The sequence below is a fragment of the Oncorhynchus mykiss genome, chromosome 22 (assembly GCF_013265735.2).
Source record: "Oncorhynchus mykiss isolate Arlee chromosome 22, USDA_OmykA_1.1, whole genome shotgun sequence".
NCBI classification, from domain to species: Eukaryota; Metazoa; Chordata; class Actinopteri; order Salmoniformes; family Salmonidae; genus Oncorhynchus; species Oncorhynchus mykiss.
Genome location: NC_048586.1, coordinates 28008483 through 28025638, shown reverse-complemented (window position 1 = coordinate 28025638; position 17156 = coordinate 28008483). Strand labels below are relative to the sequence as shown.

The window sequence follows — 17156 nt, the reverse complement described above, 5'->3', positions numbered from 1 at the left end:
GTGGGCGAGTCAGGGAGGGGAGGGGGTTAGGGGTTAATTAGAGACAACAGAAAGGTCAGGGGGCCTATTATGTCTGAGCTGAGATCTGTAACGGGCCAATAGGGGGTGACTTTAAAGAGAGGCGACAGCCGACCCCACCCTGCACCTTCCCCATCAGTCACATTTATACCATGGTTGTGTCTAACTGGGACACACAGGACTGGTAATGAAAATGTCCTTAACATTAAGCCAGTCAGGATGATGAATTGGGTCCCCAGCCATTTTCTCTCAGCATCACGGGGCCTCCAAATAGCCGTTGACAAATAATTGAAACCCCCTCTGCATCCTGCCTGTACCTAGCAGGCTCCCTCTATCACTCTGATTATTAGGGTTAAGGACATCTCCCCGGGGACTGTTGGTACTGCTGAAGTGGATGGGACTTGTAGAGTCACCCAAGATGATAACAGTTCTAAATGAATTAACCACGTGCTCTTCTTCTCTATGTGATTTTACATCCTAGCCATCCAGTGGAAAAAGATACTGTTGATGTTGAAAGTGTTTACACTGGTGTGCTGGACAGTAGTTTAGTGACAACTTTTCCTACTGTATGTGAGAAAAAAAATTGTAATATCCTTTCAACTATCTCTGTGTCAATCAAATAAGTCAAAAGGCTGTTGTGTCCCCCAAAAGTATAGCAGACAAATATCCCTGTCCTTGTAACGGCTCTCGTTTGTAGAAGGAGACCAAGGCGCAGCGTGGTAGGCGTACATTGTATATTTATTGATGACACCAAACAAAATAACAAAGACAAAAAAAAAACGAAAGCGGTCAGATACTGAACAGAAAACAAGATCCCACAAAACCCAAAAGGAAAATGACAACTTATATATGATCCCCAATCAGAGAAAACAATAGACAGCTGCCTCTGATTGGGAACCACACGTGGCCAAAAACAAAGAAATAGAAAACATAGACTTTTCCAACCGAGTCACACCCTGACCTACCCAGAATAATAAGGATCTCTAAGGTCAGGGCATGACAGTCCTCCTCCTCACAGCATACTCAATCAGTAACATGATCCCCTTCTTTCCCCTGTCATCTTTCATTCACGATGGCTGCACGACTTCTCCTCTCAAGTTTCTTATCACTGTTCACTCAACACATTCGATTTGCTCCAGCATGTGATCTAATAGGCTTATGCTATGAAGGTGACGCAGTCACAGTGTGGAGTGGATCATAGTTAATCCCCATTCACATTTACACTTGAATTTGGTATTCAGTATTCATGGCCTAGTGCTCATGCTGGGGTTTAAAGGATTATACACCTCTCCTGATGCCTTCTCAAAGTCTCACAGACCATCCACGCTCACTCAGTTTATTATGATTTATTGTTATGTTTAATACTACAACTCTGGATTTCATGCAATGGATTTTATGCAATGGATAGACCAACCATGTAAATAGTCCCTAATGACAAGTCAGATGTGATCTATATTAAATACATTATTTAATAAACACTGCTATGATATATAAATTGAATGACAGTACCAGTAAAAAGTTTGAACCCACCTAATTTTTCTTTATTTTGAATATTTTCTACGTTGTAGAATAATAGTGAAGACATCAAAACTATTAAATAATACATAGGAATCATGTAGTAACCATAAAAGTGTTAAACAAATCAAAATATATTTTAGATTTTAGATTCTTCAAGGTAGCCATCCTTTGCCTTGATGACAGTTTTGCACACTCTTTGCATTCTCTCAACCAGCTTCATGAGGAATGCTTTTTCAACAGTCTTGAAGAAGTTCCCACATATACTGAGCACTTGTTGGCTGCTTTTCCTTCATTCTGCGGTCCAACTCATCCCAAACCATCTCAATTGGGTTGAGGTCGGATGATTGTGGAGGCTAGGTCAACTGATGCAGCACTCCACCACATGGTGGTTGGAACTTTTGTTGTGTTCGGACACACCTACTCATTCCAGAGTTTTTCTTTATTTTTTATATTTTCTAAATTTGTTTAACACCAAAAAAGTTTTTACATTTGAGATTCTTCAAAGTAGCCTTGATGACAGCTTTGCACAATCTTGGCATTCTCTCAACCAGCTTCATGAGGTATTCACCTTGAATGCATTTCAATTAACCGGCGTGCCTTGTTAAAAGTTCATATGTGGAATTTCTTTCCTTCTTAATGCGTTGGAGCCAATCAGTTGTGTTGTGATAAGGTATCAGTAGTATACAGAAGATAGCCCTATTTGGTAGAAGACCAAGTCCATATTATGGCAAGAACAGCTCAAATAAGCAAAGAGAAACGACAGTCCATCATTACTTTAAGACATGAAGGTCAGTCAATTTGGAAAATGTTGAGAATTTTGAAAGTTTCATCAAGCGCTATGATGAAACTGGCTCTCATGAGGATCGCCACTGGAAAGGAAAACCCAGAGATTCCTCCACTACAGAGGATAAGTTCATTAGAGTTAACTGCACCTCAGATTGCAGCCAATATAAATGCTTCATAGAGTTCAAGTAACAGACACATCTCAACATCAACTGTTCAGAGGATACTGCGTGAATCAGGCCTTCATGGTCAAATTGCTGTAAAGAAACCACAACTAAAGGACACTAATAAGAAAAAGAGCCTTACTTGGACCAAGAAACAAGAGTAATGGACATTAGACCGGTGGAAATCTGTCCTTTGGACTGATGAGCCTAAATTAGAGATTTTTGGTTCTTAACCGCTGTGTATTTGTGAGACACAGAGTAGGTGAACGGAAGATCTCTGCATGTGTGGTTCCCTCCATGAACCATGGAGGAGGAGGTGTGATGGTGTGGGGGTGCTTTGCTGGAACTCTTAACCAGAATGGCTACCCCAGCATTCTGCAGTGATACGCCATCCCATCTGGTTTGCGCTTAGTGGGACTATCAATTGTTTTTTTATCAGGAAAATTACCCAAAACACCTCCAAGCTGTGTAACGGCTATTTGACAAAGGAGAGTGATGGAGTTCTGCATCAGATGACTTGACCTCCACAATCACCTGACCTCAACCCAATTAAGATGGTTTGGGATAAGTTGGATGGCAGAGTGAAGGAAAAGCAGCCATCAAGTGCTCAGCATATGTGGGAACTCTTTCAAGACTGTTGGTAAAGCATTCCTCTTGAAGCTGATTGAGAGAATGCCAAGAGTCATCAAGGAAATGGGTGGCTACTGAAATATTTTTTTCTCTAAAATCTAAAAAATCTAAAATCTAAAACACCTTTTTGGTTACTACATGATTCCATATGTGTTATTTCATAGTTTTCAAAGCTTAACTATTATAGTAAAATATAAAGAAATATCCTTGAATGGGTCGGTGTGTCCACACTTTTGACTGGTACTGTATGTATTTTAATTTAAAGCACTTTTGTGTATTTTATAATTTTATATATCAAAGACAGGCTTTGCTTTTATCCTACCTGGGCAGAGCTTGGACTTTCCCTGTATTCAAAACCAAGCGGGAAGGTGGTATTTACCAGATAAGACTGGGAAAAATCCACTTGAACCCCACTCCAACTGGTAATTAGCTACTAGTGGGAAACTCGTTTATCATCCCTGAGCTCCAATTTCTCTAATGCCAAATTCACACGCTAGTCAGAACTAGGAAACTGGGAAATGTTTGACTTGCTAACTGGTTGTAGTTCATCACAAGTTGGACATTTATGAGTTTACTCGTTCCCACTAGCATCACATGCTGACCTCTGATGACACCTACTCAGGAAATTACCTCGATAACAGCATTTTCGGCGGTTAAATGTTTTTTAAAGCATTATATTAATATGGTTTTTGAAAACTGTAATTTAATAACAAACATGATAGCTGTACTTTTAGTTTATGGTTGACGACAGAGCTTGTTGGCCATTAGCCAATCAGTGTTTCTCAACAAGTTCAAAGCATGTAACTGGTATTTACGACTTCACAACGGGTAATTTCCACCTTATGAGGTGTGGGTTAGAGGATGGACAGGAAAAAAATGAGAAAAGTGGAACATATTATAAGTAAATATGGAATGTGGGAATGCGCAAGCCTTCTGGAATATCTGATAATGGAGAATATGGCAGACAGGAAAAAAGTGAGAAAAGTGGAACATGCTTTCAGTGAATATGGAGAGGTGGATCACACAGAACTTTGGAACAGCTACAGAAGGAAATTGAATGTGATGAGAGTGAGGATGAATTAACTACGGTGGCAGGTGTGGTAAAGACCACAAAGTTTGAGCCTCGTCCTGGTGATGACAAAGATGATTCTGACCCAGTGGGAGTGAGAATGGATCCTTGCCTTCTGGCAGATCCATATGTGGTGTCATGTTGGGTGGAGAAGAGGTTGGGAAATGTTGGGTCGGTGAAAGTGAAACTAAGTAGAATCTTGATGATTTTTTGTGTTTCTGCCAACCAGAGGGAGCGTGCACCATGCAACTGGGAACAAGAACTGTGACTTGCTTTCTTCTTTAGAGCAGGGTTCCATTGAAAGGAGTGATAACTGGAGTTGCATTAAGTGTTGAGGAGGATCAACTGAAGTTGAAGATTCCCAAGGTCTGTGACGTCTGCTGTTTTGTGTGACACAAATGTGGTGTAGAGCATGGCAAAACAGAGAAGACACTGTCTGTACTGAGTTTTGATGCCGTCTTTACCAGATCAAGTCAAGTTAGGATGTGTCAGTTATCCAGTGAGAGCTTTTGCCCTGAATCCATTACAGTGTTTTAGGTGGCAAGCTTATGGTCATGTGTTAGCAGTGTGTAGGAGGGAGGTTCCGAGATGTGAGAAGTGTGCAGGAGGACATGAGACAAAGGATCGTGTAGTATCGGTGGAAAAACATGTGTGTGTGTGTGTGTGTTAACTGTAGGGGTACCCATGGTGCTGGAGATCAGAGGTGTCAGGTGAGAGAAAAGCAGGTTGAGGTTCCCAGGATAGGAGTAGTACAGAAGGTGTCATATGCTGAGGCACTGAAGAGAGTAGTAGAAGAGGATGGGTCCAGGGAGAGGGATCCTCTTAATTTAAGAGGCAGATGGAGAGTGATAGGAATACCATGTGCTTCAGTAGGGTTGTTTTTTTGGCGTTCATGGCCATGGTTGTCAATTGTACCGCATGGAATGGATTGTAAAATCACAGAGGATAGACGTTGTGGTGGTATCTGCAGAGAAGATATTGGGTGTACGAGATTTTACTGCAGAAGAGTTAAAATATGTTTGTTTTTTCTCACAAAGTGTACTGAATTCATACCACAGAATAATAGGCTGATACAAAGACAATGCATGCACCTATAATATTTGTTTGCCATAATACAAAAGAAGAAGAAGATGAATTTACGCCTTCCCGCTTGATTATGAACATTTTCAGTGGTGAAAAAAGTACCCAATCGTCATACTTGAGTAAAAGTAAAGATGACTTAATAGAAAATGACTTGGGTAAAAGTTAGCCACCCAGTAAAATACTACTTGAGTAAAATTATAAAAGTATTTGGTTTTAAATATACTTAAGTATCAAATGTAAATGTAATTGCTCAAATATATCAAAGTAAAAGTATAAATAATTTCAAATTCATTATGGTAAGCAAACCAAGTGGCACAATTGTCTAGTTTTTATTTATCGATAGCCAGGGGCCAACACTCAGACATTATTTCTAAACAAGCATTTGAGTCCACCAGATTAGAGGCAGTAGCGATGGCCAGGGTTGTTCTCTTGATAAGCGTGTGAATTTGACCATTTTTCTGTCCTGCTAAGCATTAAAAATGTAATGAGTACTTTTGGGTGCCAGGGAAAATGTATGGAGTAAAAAGTGCATTATTTTCTTTGGGAATGTAGTGAAGTAAAAGTAAATGTTGTCAAAAATATAAATATTAAAGTACAGATACCCCCAACAACTACTTAAGTAGTACTTTAAAGTATTTTTTACTTAAGTACTTGAACCACTGAAGGCTGCTGAGGGGAGGACAGCTCATAATAATGGCTGAAATGGAGCAAATGGAACGATTCCACCTATTCCGCTCCAATCATGATCACGAGTCCGTTCTCCCCAATTAAGGTGCCACCAACCTCCTGTGCGCTGAACATTGTTTAAGTACAACGTGTCGGTTGGTCAGTGTGTACATGGGAGGTTACGTCATGGCACATACACATGCAGAGATATTAGAGAAAGGAGATGGAAACCTCATTGAGAAATGACTGGTGGAACATTAAACGCCCCACCCAGCAAACTGTCGACCAATCGCGTTGACATTGTCATTTTACGTCACCAGGTTGCTAAACGTGTCGTCACGCAGTGCCTTCTCAAAGTTAGGGTATGAGTCGAGAAATCTGACTATTTTCCTCGAAAGTGCGTAATAAAACTACTCTAAAGCTATCGAATATTACAGATAACAAGTTAATTGTCTCATATCTTGGAAAATATTTGTAATGTTGTACTTTTTGTTGGGGTTTTGAGCTTGCACCCAATTGACTCCCATTCAACCCTTGAAGGACAGCTCTCCTTGTGCCAGAATAGCCCAGAATGCATTGTGAGGACCATTGATGACGCACGGGCAACGCACACAGTTGCTGTTAACATGATTTCAACTAAGTTTCTTATCTCCTTGAAAGTATCTCTGGTTTTAGGAGCTGATTGGTTTGGCACCTAGCCAGTGCCAAGCCGGTTCATCGGAAGTTAGCGAGAAGGTTAATTTCGAAGCTAGGTCTCAAACTCCTGCTAACTACATAAAAACATAACGTGGAATGTGTACTTTACAATTTTAGAAAATATACCTTTGAAACGTTGAAGGTAAGATTCCTTATTTAATTAAAGGCAAATAGCTTGTGGATATCAGCCACATCAGCTGACTGACGAAGCTTGCTGGCTAGCTAACTAGTCAGCCAGCTATGCTTATCAACAAAATGTGATTATCGTCAGTCAACTTTATACAAATTACTAAGTAACAAAATCGATGATGTAATCTTACACGATATAGTAAGCTAGTAGTTGTTTGTATCCAACATTGTGTTTTGGAAAGTATAATGCCAGCTAGCTACAGTAGTTGGCTGGCTATCTTCTAGCGTTACAGTAGCTAGATAGCTTAGGTCATCACAACGAGTTAACTAGGTAGCTTACTAACGTTACGTTGCACTGCAAATACAGACGCACGTTACGGTTATGTCAGCTCTCAGTTCGTAGATGAAACGTTTATGCATGCATGCATGTAGGTATTAAAGTAGCGAGCCATATGGCAACCATGTTCAATCATTTTCGGAGGCTAAGCATACACTACATGGCCAAAAGTATGTGGACACCTGCTCGTCGAACGTCTCAATACACAATCATGAACGTTGATATGGAGTTGGTCCCCCTTTGCTACTATATCAGCCTCCACTCTTCTGGGAAGGCTTTCCACTAGATGTTGGAACATTGCTGCTGGGACTTGCTTTCATTCAGCCACGAGTATTAGTGAGGTCGGGCACTGATATGTTGAGCAATTAGGCCTGGCTCGCAGTCGTCGTTCCATTTCATGGGGTTGATGTCAACCCAGATTCATCTGTCGGACTGCCAGATGGTGAAGCATGATTAATCACTCCAGAGAACGCGTTTCCACTGCTCCAGAGCCCAATGGCAGCAAGCTTTACACCACTCCAGCTGATGTTTGTGTGCGGCTGCTCAACCATGGAAATTTCATGAGGCTCCAGTCCAGACGAACAGTTCTTCTGCTGGAACTCAGTAGTGAGTGTTGCACCCGAGGACAGATACTTTTTACACACTACACGCTTCAGCTCTCGGCGGTCCCTTTCTGTGAGCTTGTGTGGCATACCACTTTGCGGCTGAGTCGTTGTTGCTCCTAGACGTTTCCACTTCACAATAACAGCACTTACAGTTGACCAGGGCAGCTGTAGCAGGGCTGAAATTGTATGAACTGACTTGTTGGAAATAGAAGAATTCACTCATTTGAAGGGGTGTCCACATACCAGTTGCCATGTACTGTGTGTGGTTTGGTGTATGTAAAGCCAAATGACTGTAAAGTCTATACCTGTCGTATTCGGTGCATGTGACCAATGCAATTAGATTTTCCTCTTGAGTCTATAAAGAAATTAACTAGAATATGAATATTCTAGTCAAGGCATTAACATGGATTACGACATTGAGTCATAATACCCATAAAACCTAGCGGTCAAACAGGGAAATGGTTCCAGTCATTTGTTCCACCATACATTTTTACACTTAATAAGGGCTGTGTTCCATGTAGGTTTACCCTGGTGTGAAGTTTTGATAACTGTGTATATCTCTAGGACAAGGTGACTTTTATCAATATATTCACCTGTATTTACCCCCCAAAAATGAAACGCTAATTAGCTGCCAATGTGGCTATCATAACTACAAATGCCATAATGATCTGGATGAGACTGACAAATTGAGGCAATGGTAAATTAATCCAGGGATTCTATCTGTTAGCCAAATGTGGTACGTTTCTTTTAAAATTACATTTCTGTGAACTGTCTTGTGCAAGTTTTAAATTGACACAATACCTGTTAGCAAAGCTGTCTGCGAAAGATGACATGCTGGAGCTTACAGGGATTTGTAGCCTTGCATGACGACTCCACTGTGGGGCTCAATTTACTAGCTAGTCAGGGGAAATTCTACAGTAAGAGGGTTGAAAAAGCAAAATTGTTTTAAATGAAATATCTCTATGGCAAGATGCATAATTCACCCAGGTTTCGTCAAAAATCTGGCTAGTGGTGTCTGAGATCACGTGTGTATTCATACCTCTTGTCTTATTCCACATTTTGTGTTACAGCATGATTTTTTTCTTTCATCAATCTACATGCATTTTAGAATCACCTTAGGCAGTGATTACAGTTGAGTCTTTTGGGGTAAGCCTCTAAGAGTTTTGCATTGTACAATATTTGCACATTATTATTATTTAAAAAAAAATCTTCATGCTCTGTCAAGTTGGTTGTTGATCATTGATAATCAGCCATTTTCAAGTCTTGACAGAGATTTTCAAGCCGGTTTAAGTCCAAACTGTAACTAGGCCACTCAGGAACGTTCAATGTCATCTTGGTAAGCAACTCCAGTGTATATTTGGCCTTGTGTTTTAGGTTATTGACCTGCTGAAAGGTGAGTTTGCCTCCCAGTGTCTGATAGAAAGCAGACTGAACCAGGATTTTGCCTGTGCTTAGCTCTATTCTGTTTATTTTTATATATAAAAAAAAAAAACTCCCTAGTCCTTGCCAATGACAAGCATATCCATAACATGATGCAGCCACCACTATGCTTGAAATTATGACGAGTAGTACTCAGTGATGTGTTTTTGGATTTGCCCCAAACACAACTTTTTGTATTCAGGACATAAAGTTCATTTCTTTCCCACATTTTTTGTTTACACATAATGTGATTTATTATGGATAGTCAGATTTTTGCACAAAGAATGATTTCCCTGATAATCCTGTTTTTATATGGACACATCTGAAATCCAGCTTCCTGATGGCGCTTTCATAAATGCAGGAAATCGCTCCACAAAATAAACGTTCTACCACAGCGACCATGTTATTTTTGGAAAGTATATTTGATTCTGAGTTCGGACAAAAACGTTTGTATGTGAAAACTATTTCTAAGATGCATACATTCAGTTGTTCCGAACTCCCTTCAGTCGCGCTACAGAGGGAGGTTTGCGCTACCGGTGCTAGCACATTTGCAGATCAAATAAACAGCTGGAACGCCAATTTTGAAGGTGTCCTAATAATTTGAAAGATTGCTCAGAATCAAGGTGTTTAAATCGGCATATGCTTACTTTGATTTTGACCTTACCGATTTTAAAGATAAGCAAGATAAGGAGTTTACATGACTATATTTAATTATTCCTGCACATGTAAATGTACTTCGTGTTGTTGATCCATCGTCTGTTTTCTCCTATCACTGCCATTAAACTCTTAACTGTTTTAAAGTCACCATTGGCCTTGTGGTGAAATCCCTGAGCAGTTGCCTTCCTCTCCGGCAACCGAGTTAGGAAGGACACCTGTATCTTTGTAGTGACTGGGTATATTGATGCACCATCCAGTGTAATAAATAACTTCAACGTCAGCTTTTCTTTTGTTTTTGCCATCTACCAGTAGGTGCCCTTCTTTCCGAGGCATTGGAAAATCCCCCTGGTCTTTGTGGTTGAATAACTGTTTGAAATTCACTGCTCCACTGCGGAGCCTTACAATTTTCTGTATGTGTGGGGTACAGAGATGGTAGTCTTTAGAAAAATCATGCTCAACACTTATTTCCCACAGTGAATCCATGCAACTTATCTGACATTTTTACTCCTGAATTTATTTAGGCTTGTCATAACAAAGGGGTTGCTATTTATGGACTCAAGGCATGTGTGTTTTTAATGAATTTGTAAACATTTCTAAAAACATAATTCCACTTTGACATAATGGTGTATTATGTAGGCCAGTGACCAATTCTCCATTTAATAAATTTTATATTCAGGCTGTAACACAACAAAATGTGGAAAAGTAAAGAAGTGTGAATACTTCTGAAGGCACCCTTGGGACAATCAATGTCATTTTGTAAATACCAGCTCTTTATGACAAGACTTTTACCCAAATTTAGTCCAAATCGGGGCAGTGGTGTCTGATATCGAGTGGATTAAACACACTCATATCCCTTAGCGTGTGTGCCATGTTTCAGCGCTCTGAGTCACAGATAAACATAACATAAACATGCCCGTTAGAGCATCACCGGGTGGTCGATAAGAATGTTTTTGCATATGTTGAGTCTACCAAAAGGTGTTACAATATGAATATCCTTCACTGCTTTATATGCATTTATGTGCCAGACCACACCCCCTTGTGAATGTTTATTGGTCAATAGAAGCTGTTTTAGGTATTAAGTCTAGAAAAAATTGCATTGAGACCTTTGTACCTAGATACAACATGTCACGGTTTGTGCAGATTAGTCTTCTGGCACCGAATGACCAGTGTTTTTTAAGTGTGTTTTTTCTCAATTCAAAATGGTGAAAAGTCTGTCATGGAGGGGTCCCGGTGGCAAATGTGTTCATTGTGAGAGGGACCTATGTACTGAATTTCATGACTTAGGTCAATCAGGGTGATGGGCATGACCTTTCAAAAGTAGCATTTTAAAACTTATTATAGCGCCACCACCTGGCCAATCAGTGTCATTTTGTAATTGCTGGATCTCTATGGCAAGATGCGTCATTCAGCCAGGTTTCGTCGTCATCGTGCCAGTGCTATGATATTACCTGTGATTAACGTACGGCTGGAGGGAGACAGATGCACTGTGCCCTCCCTAATTTCTTCTTGGGGGACGACTAACCATACAACTCTATGCACAAGGACGACTTTTAATTTTACTTTGTAATTTTTTACAAAGACCCATTTTGAACAGTGCAGATGCAACGTTTGGTGACAGAATGATGGTATAAACAGCACAAACCGTCATTCTGTTACCAAACTTTGCATCTGCACTTCTTGCTCACAGATTTCACAGTCCACACCTCTGGGCTGTCTGTGGTTGGTTGTTGGATGTTAGCCACACATGAATACATAAATATGTTCTTGTGTTTCAGGGTGTTGGTGATGTCAGTGGACCATACGATCACTTGAGGATAAAGTTAGCGTTTCCCTTTTCTCATCCTGTCCTGGCGTCCACGGCTGCTCCGGCCCTGGCAGCCATGGCCGACTCTACAGTGGTCAGCGACCAGCAGCCGCCCGTGTCCGGTCAGACTACTCCTTCCAGAGGACCGTACATCGCGGTGATCACAAACAGAAACACCAATCTGGGGATCCGTGGGTTCATGCTGTTCTCTATAGGAGTGTTCTTGGCTTTGGTGCTCAATCTGCTGCAGGTGGACCATGTTTGTTTTTGTCTTTTAATGATACATCTCTTGAGCAAGAAAACATTGAAGGTGACAGAGTACTAAAGTAGTTCCTGATTGTTTTCTCTTGCTGCAGGTACAGAGGAACGTCACTCTGTTCCCCCCTGATGTCATCAGTAGCATATTCTCATCAGCCTGGTGGGTGCCGCCCTGCTGTGGAACCGCCTCGGGTAGGGCGAACACACACACACACACACAGGTTTTTGCCCGCCAGACTTGACTTCTATAATGATTAAATTGTTGTCCCCTGGGTTTGCAGCACAGAGAGTAGATGTAGCTGCTGTTCCCTAGTGGACCAGTAGGTGGGCACAACAGCCCCAGGCCTGTTTCCCCCTGAGACTGAGACTCCCGTGCTCCACTGCTCAGCCTGGGGGAGTTGGAGGTTTCCGCTGTTACTGCACACTGGGCTGTTTGCATCATGCTGTATCTATTGGGTTTTATTGACTAGTCAAGACCAGAGCAGCACTTCACGTTTACTGTACATAGTTACTTTAACTTGTCTGTACAGTTCTTGTGTATTATTGAACCTATAACTTTCAAAGGGGGCCAACCTGAAATGTTTTTTTGTCAGAATAGCATTGATGCTAACTGATGGGCTGGCATGGCAGCCTTTCTCTCCACAACAATACTAACAGGAATGTACGGCACGGATTGCTGCTGCAGCAATAAAGCTGATTGTTGATCTCTGATCCTCTCCCTATTTCTGCACCATCTCACCCTGCAATCCCCTTCCTCTCTCTCCATCTACCGCTCTCTCCCAGCAATGATCGGTCTGTTGTATCCATGCATTGACAGTAGGCTCGGCGAGCCCCACAAGTTCAAGCGGGAGTGGTCCAGTGTGATGCGTTGTGTGGCCGTGTTCGTTGGCATCAACCATGCCAGCGCTGTATCCTCTAGGCCTACCTGCCTGTCTGACACTCACTGAATTGATGTGAATACCATAATACAAGATGTGCGTAAAAACCATGGGGCAAAAGCATCCCATGACACTTCCCCATTCAAATCAAACTTTAAGTGTATTTATAATAGCAACACACTTTACAATCAAATTAATGAAGTAAAATAAAATGAAGCAATAAAGGGGATGAATAAAGTGCATAAAACAAAGGATGTGTAAAACAATAAGATTACCAAAAAGGTGTGTTTTTAAATGTGATATTCTGTTTACAAGAAAGCACCTTACTCTGAGTAGAAACCATAGTTCCTGTGTGGACTATCCTACTACAAGCTCAGCTGTCCTTAACCCCTCTCAGAAAGTGGACTTTGCGAACAACGTGCAGCTGTCCCTGACGCTGGCGGCCCTGTCCATCGGCCTCTGGTGGACATTTGACCGGTCTCGCTCCGGCTTTGGCCTGGGGGTGGTCATCGCCCTGCTGGCCACTCTGTCCACTCAGCTCCTGGTCTACAACGGAGTCTTTCAGTGAGTACTACTACAATACCTTACAGTACAATTTACAGGACGTACATATATTATAATATGGGCTGTTGACTTTAATTAACATTTATTATGCCGTAAAAAAGTTTGCCGCCGTTATTCTCCATTTCTCTTTTTAATCGCACGTATTTTCGCACGGACCCTATTCCGCACGGACACTGCACTCTGTGGCAGCTGATGTTATGTAGCGCTGTCTCTCTTAAACATCCACTGCGCGCCTGTTCAGAGAAACCATTTTTAAGGAAAACAGAGAATTCATCCATAAACAGATTCCCAGATGTTTCTTTAGATAACAGCAAAAACACCATTTGTACAGAAGTAGCTAGCTAGCTATCCAAATGAATGTTTACAATGCAATGGCTGAATGCCTTTTGATTTAACTCTAGCTAACTTCCCACAATGATTTTAATCAGACTAGGACATCCATTCAATTTAGCTACTGTTTTATTTTACAGGTCTAAAGAGTTAAGAAAATGATCCCAAGTCTAGTAGTAGCAGCTTGTAACTAGTTAATGTTGAAGTAAGCTAAATCTAATAGCTGTATTACATGAACTTAGACTTGGCTGAGCTATTGTCTTCTGTTAAATTCATAACATTGTTGGACAGGTTTAAATGCTCTTTGTATACATAGAGCCAATTTTTTTTAAATTTAGAATGCCTGAAGCTTTGTGTGTGTGTGTGTGTGTGTGTGTGTGTGTGTGTTAAACTTCAAGAACATTGATCAGAGGGAGTAGGCCTACTTAAACATTGGGAGCATTTTGTTTTCTCCATTACAATCAAAGCATGGTATACACTGCATTTTAAATGGAATAATCTTTCTTTAGGGACAATTGCAATTCATGTTTTTGTTTTCCAAGAGACAGGAGATATTTCTGTTGATTTTTCATGCTCATTTTGGGATTGTACTATGTTTTAATAGTTATATTGTTTTGTTCCAGGTATACCTCTCCAGATTTCCTGTACATTCGCTCCTGGTTGCCTTGCATCTTCTTCGCTGGTGTGATAACCATGGGGAACATAGGACGGCAGCTAGCCCTGGTGAGGATATTTTTTATGCTGAATTAAGAAGTTTGTCATAGGTTGTATATATTTATTCAAACCAGAGCTTTTTACTCTGACTATTGAACTGGCACATCACATTATCCCTGTTCTTTTTTTCCCAGTATGAATGCAAACGTATGTCAGGAAAGACTCATCAAGACTAAAAGAACTTCTGGCTATATCAAACTGTTGCACAAAATATTTTTAAAAATTGCAACAAAAAGCCGAAAGGAGGATGTAAAAGGACATCTGTATGCAGCGTTGATGGGGATTGGTCAATCATGGTGGAGGCGGAGCAGTCATGCACAATTATGTGCTTCTGTTTTGCTGAGTGCTGTAGGACAAGACTGTTTCGATTGGTTGATTCCTTTGTGCCTCTTTAGGGCCGAGGTGGACGGACAACAGATAGCTTTATTATAAGCATTCAATGGCTGGCCTAATAAGAGGAATAACAAGAATTGCCGATGTTGTGTGTGTGTGGTAGGTAGGCTCAATCTGCAACGCAATCTGTGATTGCAACTCAACAGGCACCAATATTAGTGTCACTCTGCTGCTGTTCAGGGCACCTCAGCACCAGTGGTGTGAAACCTTTGGCTCCATCGTGCCAAACAGACTTACACACAGGATTATCTGAATTATTTTCTTTATTCATCCATTCCTTATATCATTGATACATTAGTAGAATCTATATACATTTATTTCATGCTTTTAAAATGTACAATTATATACATACATATAGTTTTTTTTTTTTTTTGTTACATGTGGATAATGTCTTTGCTGGCAGTTGAGAAGGGGTGAAGTGTTTATTGCTGCACTTATTTGTGACATCCTAGCGGGATATCAAGGCAACTGGCATACAGGGTCCAGTTGGTATTTCAAACAACCTTACCTACACCTGCTTTTCTACACCTGCCCATTTTGGGTCCATTCAATGTTCAATTGAAATTAAAATGACTGTTTTGTAAAAAATAATAATAATAAAATGCTCATAGAAATTTATGGGCAAAATTTCACTTCCTGAATTGAAAACCGAATTGACCTAAACCCCGATCAGTTCAAGTCAGAGACCAGGCTAACTATTTCATTGTCCATCCAGCAGGTGCACACAAGAATCCACATCAGCAGTGGTTCTTGGGTCAGAGGTACTGCTGATAAGCTATTAGTGCTTATTGAGTTCGGTTTGATTATAAAAATATAAACCATCCAAGTTTTCGGTTTTGATTATTTTTCAACGTTAAATGCGTTGTGGGCTGAATGCTGTAAAACAGAATAAAACAGTAAAGGTCCCTTGGTGACTGTCCATTACTGCATATCACGTATTAACATCTCTTCACATTACTTTACAAAAATATTTCACTTGTGTATATTACATTTGTTTTATTTGATGACTTTTATTTAATTCCAAGCATCATCTCATCTGTATAGAGCTGATGTCTGACAAAATCACTATTTTAGTAGTTCATTAAAGTAAATAAGGCATACTTTTATGACTGTTGAATACCAACTATCAGTCACTTAGATCATGTATTTTAAGGTAAAGATACCTCCCGAATCAACTGCTATCTATCCCTCTCAATCGCCATTCTCCCTCCGTGTCTGCCCCACACTAGCATAGCGGGGGTAAAATAAACACACAAACCTGACAAGTAGGTGTGGAATGGGTCATTGTTGTTAATTACCAAGTTTCTGCATTAATCTATGTAGAATATTTGCCTGTTGGAAACTATAACTCCTTACTACATCGCACAGTTTGGGCTTGATCTGATGTATCTCTAGAAAAACTGCACGTTGAGCACACAGACAATAATTGAACTGACTTCTGCATTAAAAAAAATGGAACATTTGATTCGCTAAACGGATATAATAAAGTGTTACATTCCTGTATGCAGTTGTATTGGAATTAGAGTTGAGGAACCTCACTTCTCGTTTCCAAGTCTTATTCGAAATAGAGAGCAATTTAATAAGGGATGGCTTCCTATATCTTTAATTATTATTATTATTTTTTTCATAATACTTTTGGAAAACCTTAACATTCAATATGTAACATGAAGGGTTGAATTAGATGTTTTTAGAAATAAGTGTCTGCAGTGTTTTTGTAAAATATTAGTTTGACTGGATATGGTAATGCGAACAACCTGCCAATGACTGCATAGGGAAGACCGAGATCAATATTACGATAACTAACTTGAATGTCCTAGCATGTCAGCGTTAAAGCTATGGTGAATTTTTCTAGAAATATGATTGAACGGGTTTTATTTCATGCATCTCTTCAGGAAGTGGAGGGTTTATCTGGTTGAGCTGGGATGTTTTCATCTCTGACAGAAACACTTGATCATGATGCTTAGGCTCTTCTACATGGTTAGATGAATGTGTATTGACGTGAAAATACTGTACCAGTGCTGCAGTCCAAATATACAGTGCCTGCTATGGCAAGGCTGGCCAATCTAATTGGTGTATTCTGCTAATGTGGATGGATGTCTCCTGTCTTCACCAGCCTCCCACAATAACAGGCTTATATAGACATACAAAAGGAATAATCTGGAGTTGAGTCCTTTGTTTGCATGGTTGCTAAATTCCAGCATGTATGGATGTCTTTTTCTTGGGTTTTACTGTATAAAGTAAAACCTGTATGAGGCAATTTACTGTGTGCATGTTATTGTTCAAGGCTTACTAGCTAAAACAATAGATGTGATGTGTCATAGCAGAAAGTGGTGCTGTGAAAGCTAAACTCCCTCCTGCTAATGAATTCATTAATATCTATTTATTCCTGACAAGTAATTATCTCCTCTCAGAGACTCAGGGTCAGGAGGCAAGTTTGAGAG

At 40.3% G+C, this 17156-nt stretch overlaps 1 protein-coding gene across 2 annotated transcripts; it reads left to right on the top strand.

Moving 5' to 3' along the window:
- The first annotated feature begins 6522 nt into the window (after positions 1-6522).
- On the top strand, positions 6523-16218 carry LOC110501691 (insulin-induced gene 2 protein). 2 transcript variants are annotated; one of them, XM_021579427.2, is made up of 7 exons: positions 6523-6769; positions 11550-11828; positions 11935-12028; positions 12620-12744; positions 13112-13278; positions 14232-14331; positions 14457-16218. In XM_021579427.2, exons 2-7 carry the CDS (start codon positions 11655-11657, stop codon positions 14496-14498), a joined length of 702 nt encoding a protein of 233 aa, XP_021435102.1. In that variant the 5' UTR covers positions 6523-6769; positions 11550-11654; the 3' UTR covers positions 14499-16218. The 2 variants fall into 2 exon arrangements, with proteins under 2 accessions (XP_021435102.1, XP_036814932.1); XM_036959037.1 differs by lacking the exon at positions 6523-6769 and adding an exon at positions 6856-7699.
- Positions 16219-17156: the final 938 nt, after the last annotated feature.

Coding starts and splice junctions, on each gene's coding strand:
- LOC110501691 (XM_021579427.2), top strand. CDS start 11,655: ATGGCCGACTCTACAGTGGTCAGCGACCAGCAGCCGCCCGTGTCCGGT. Junction 11,829..11,934: donor TGGTGCTCAATCTGCTGCAG/GTGGACCATGTT, acceptor CTCTTGCTGCAG/GTACAGAGGAACGTCACTCT. Junction 12,745..13,111: donor GCATCAACCATGCCAGCGCT/GTATCCTCTAGG, acceptor AACCCCTCTCAG/AAAGTGGACTTTGCGAACAA.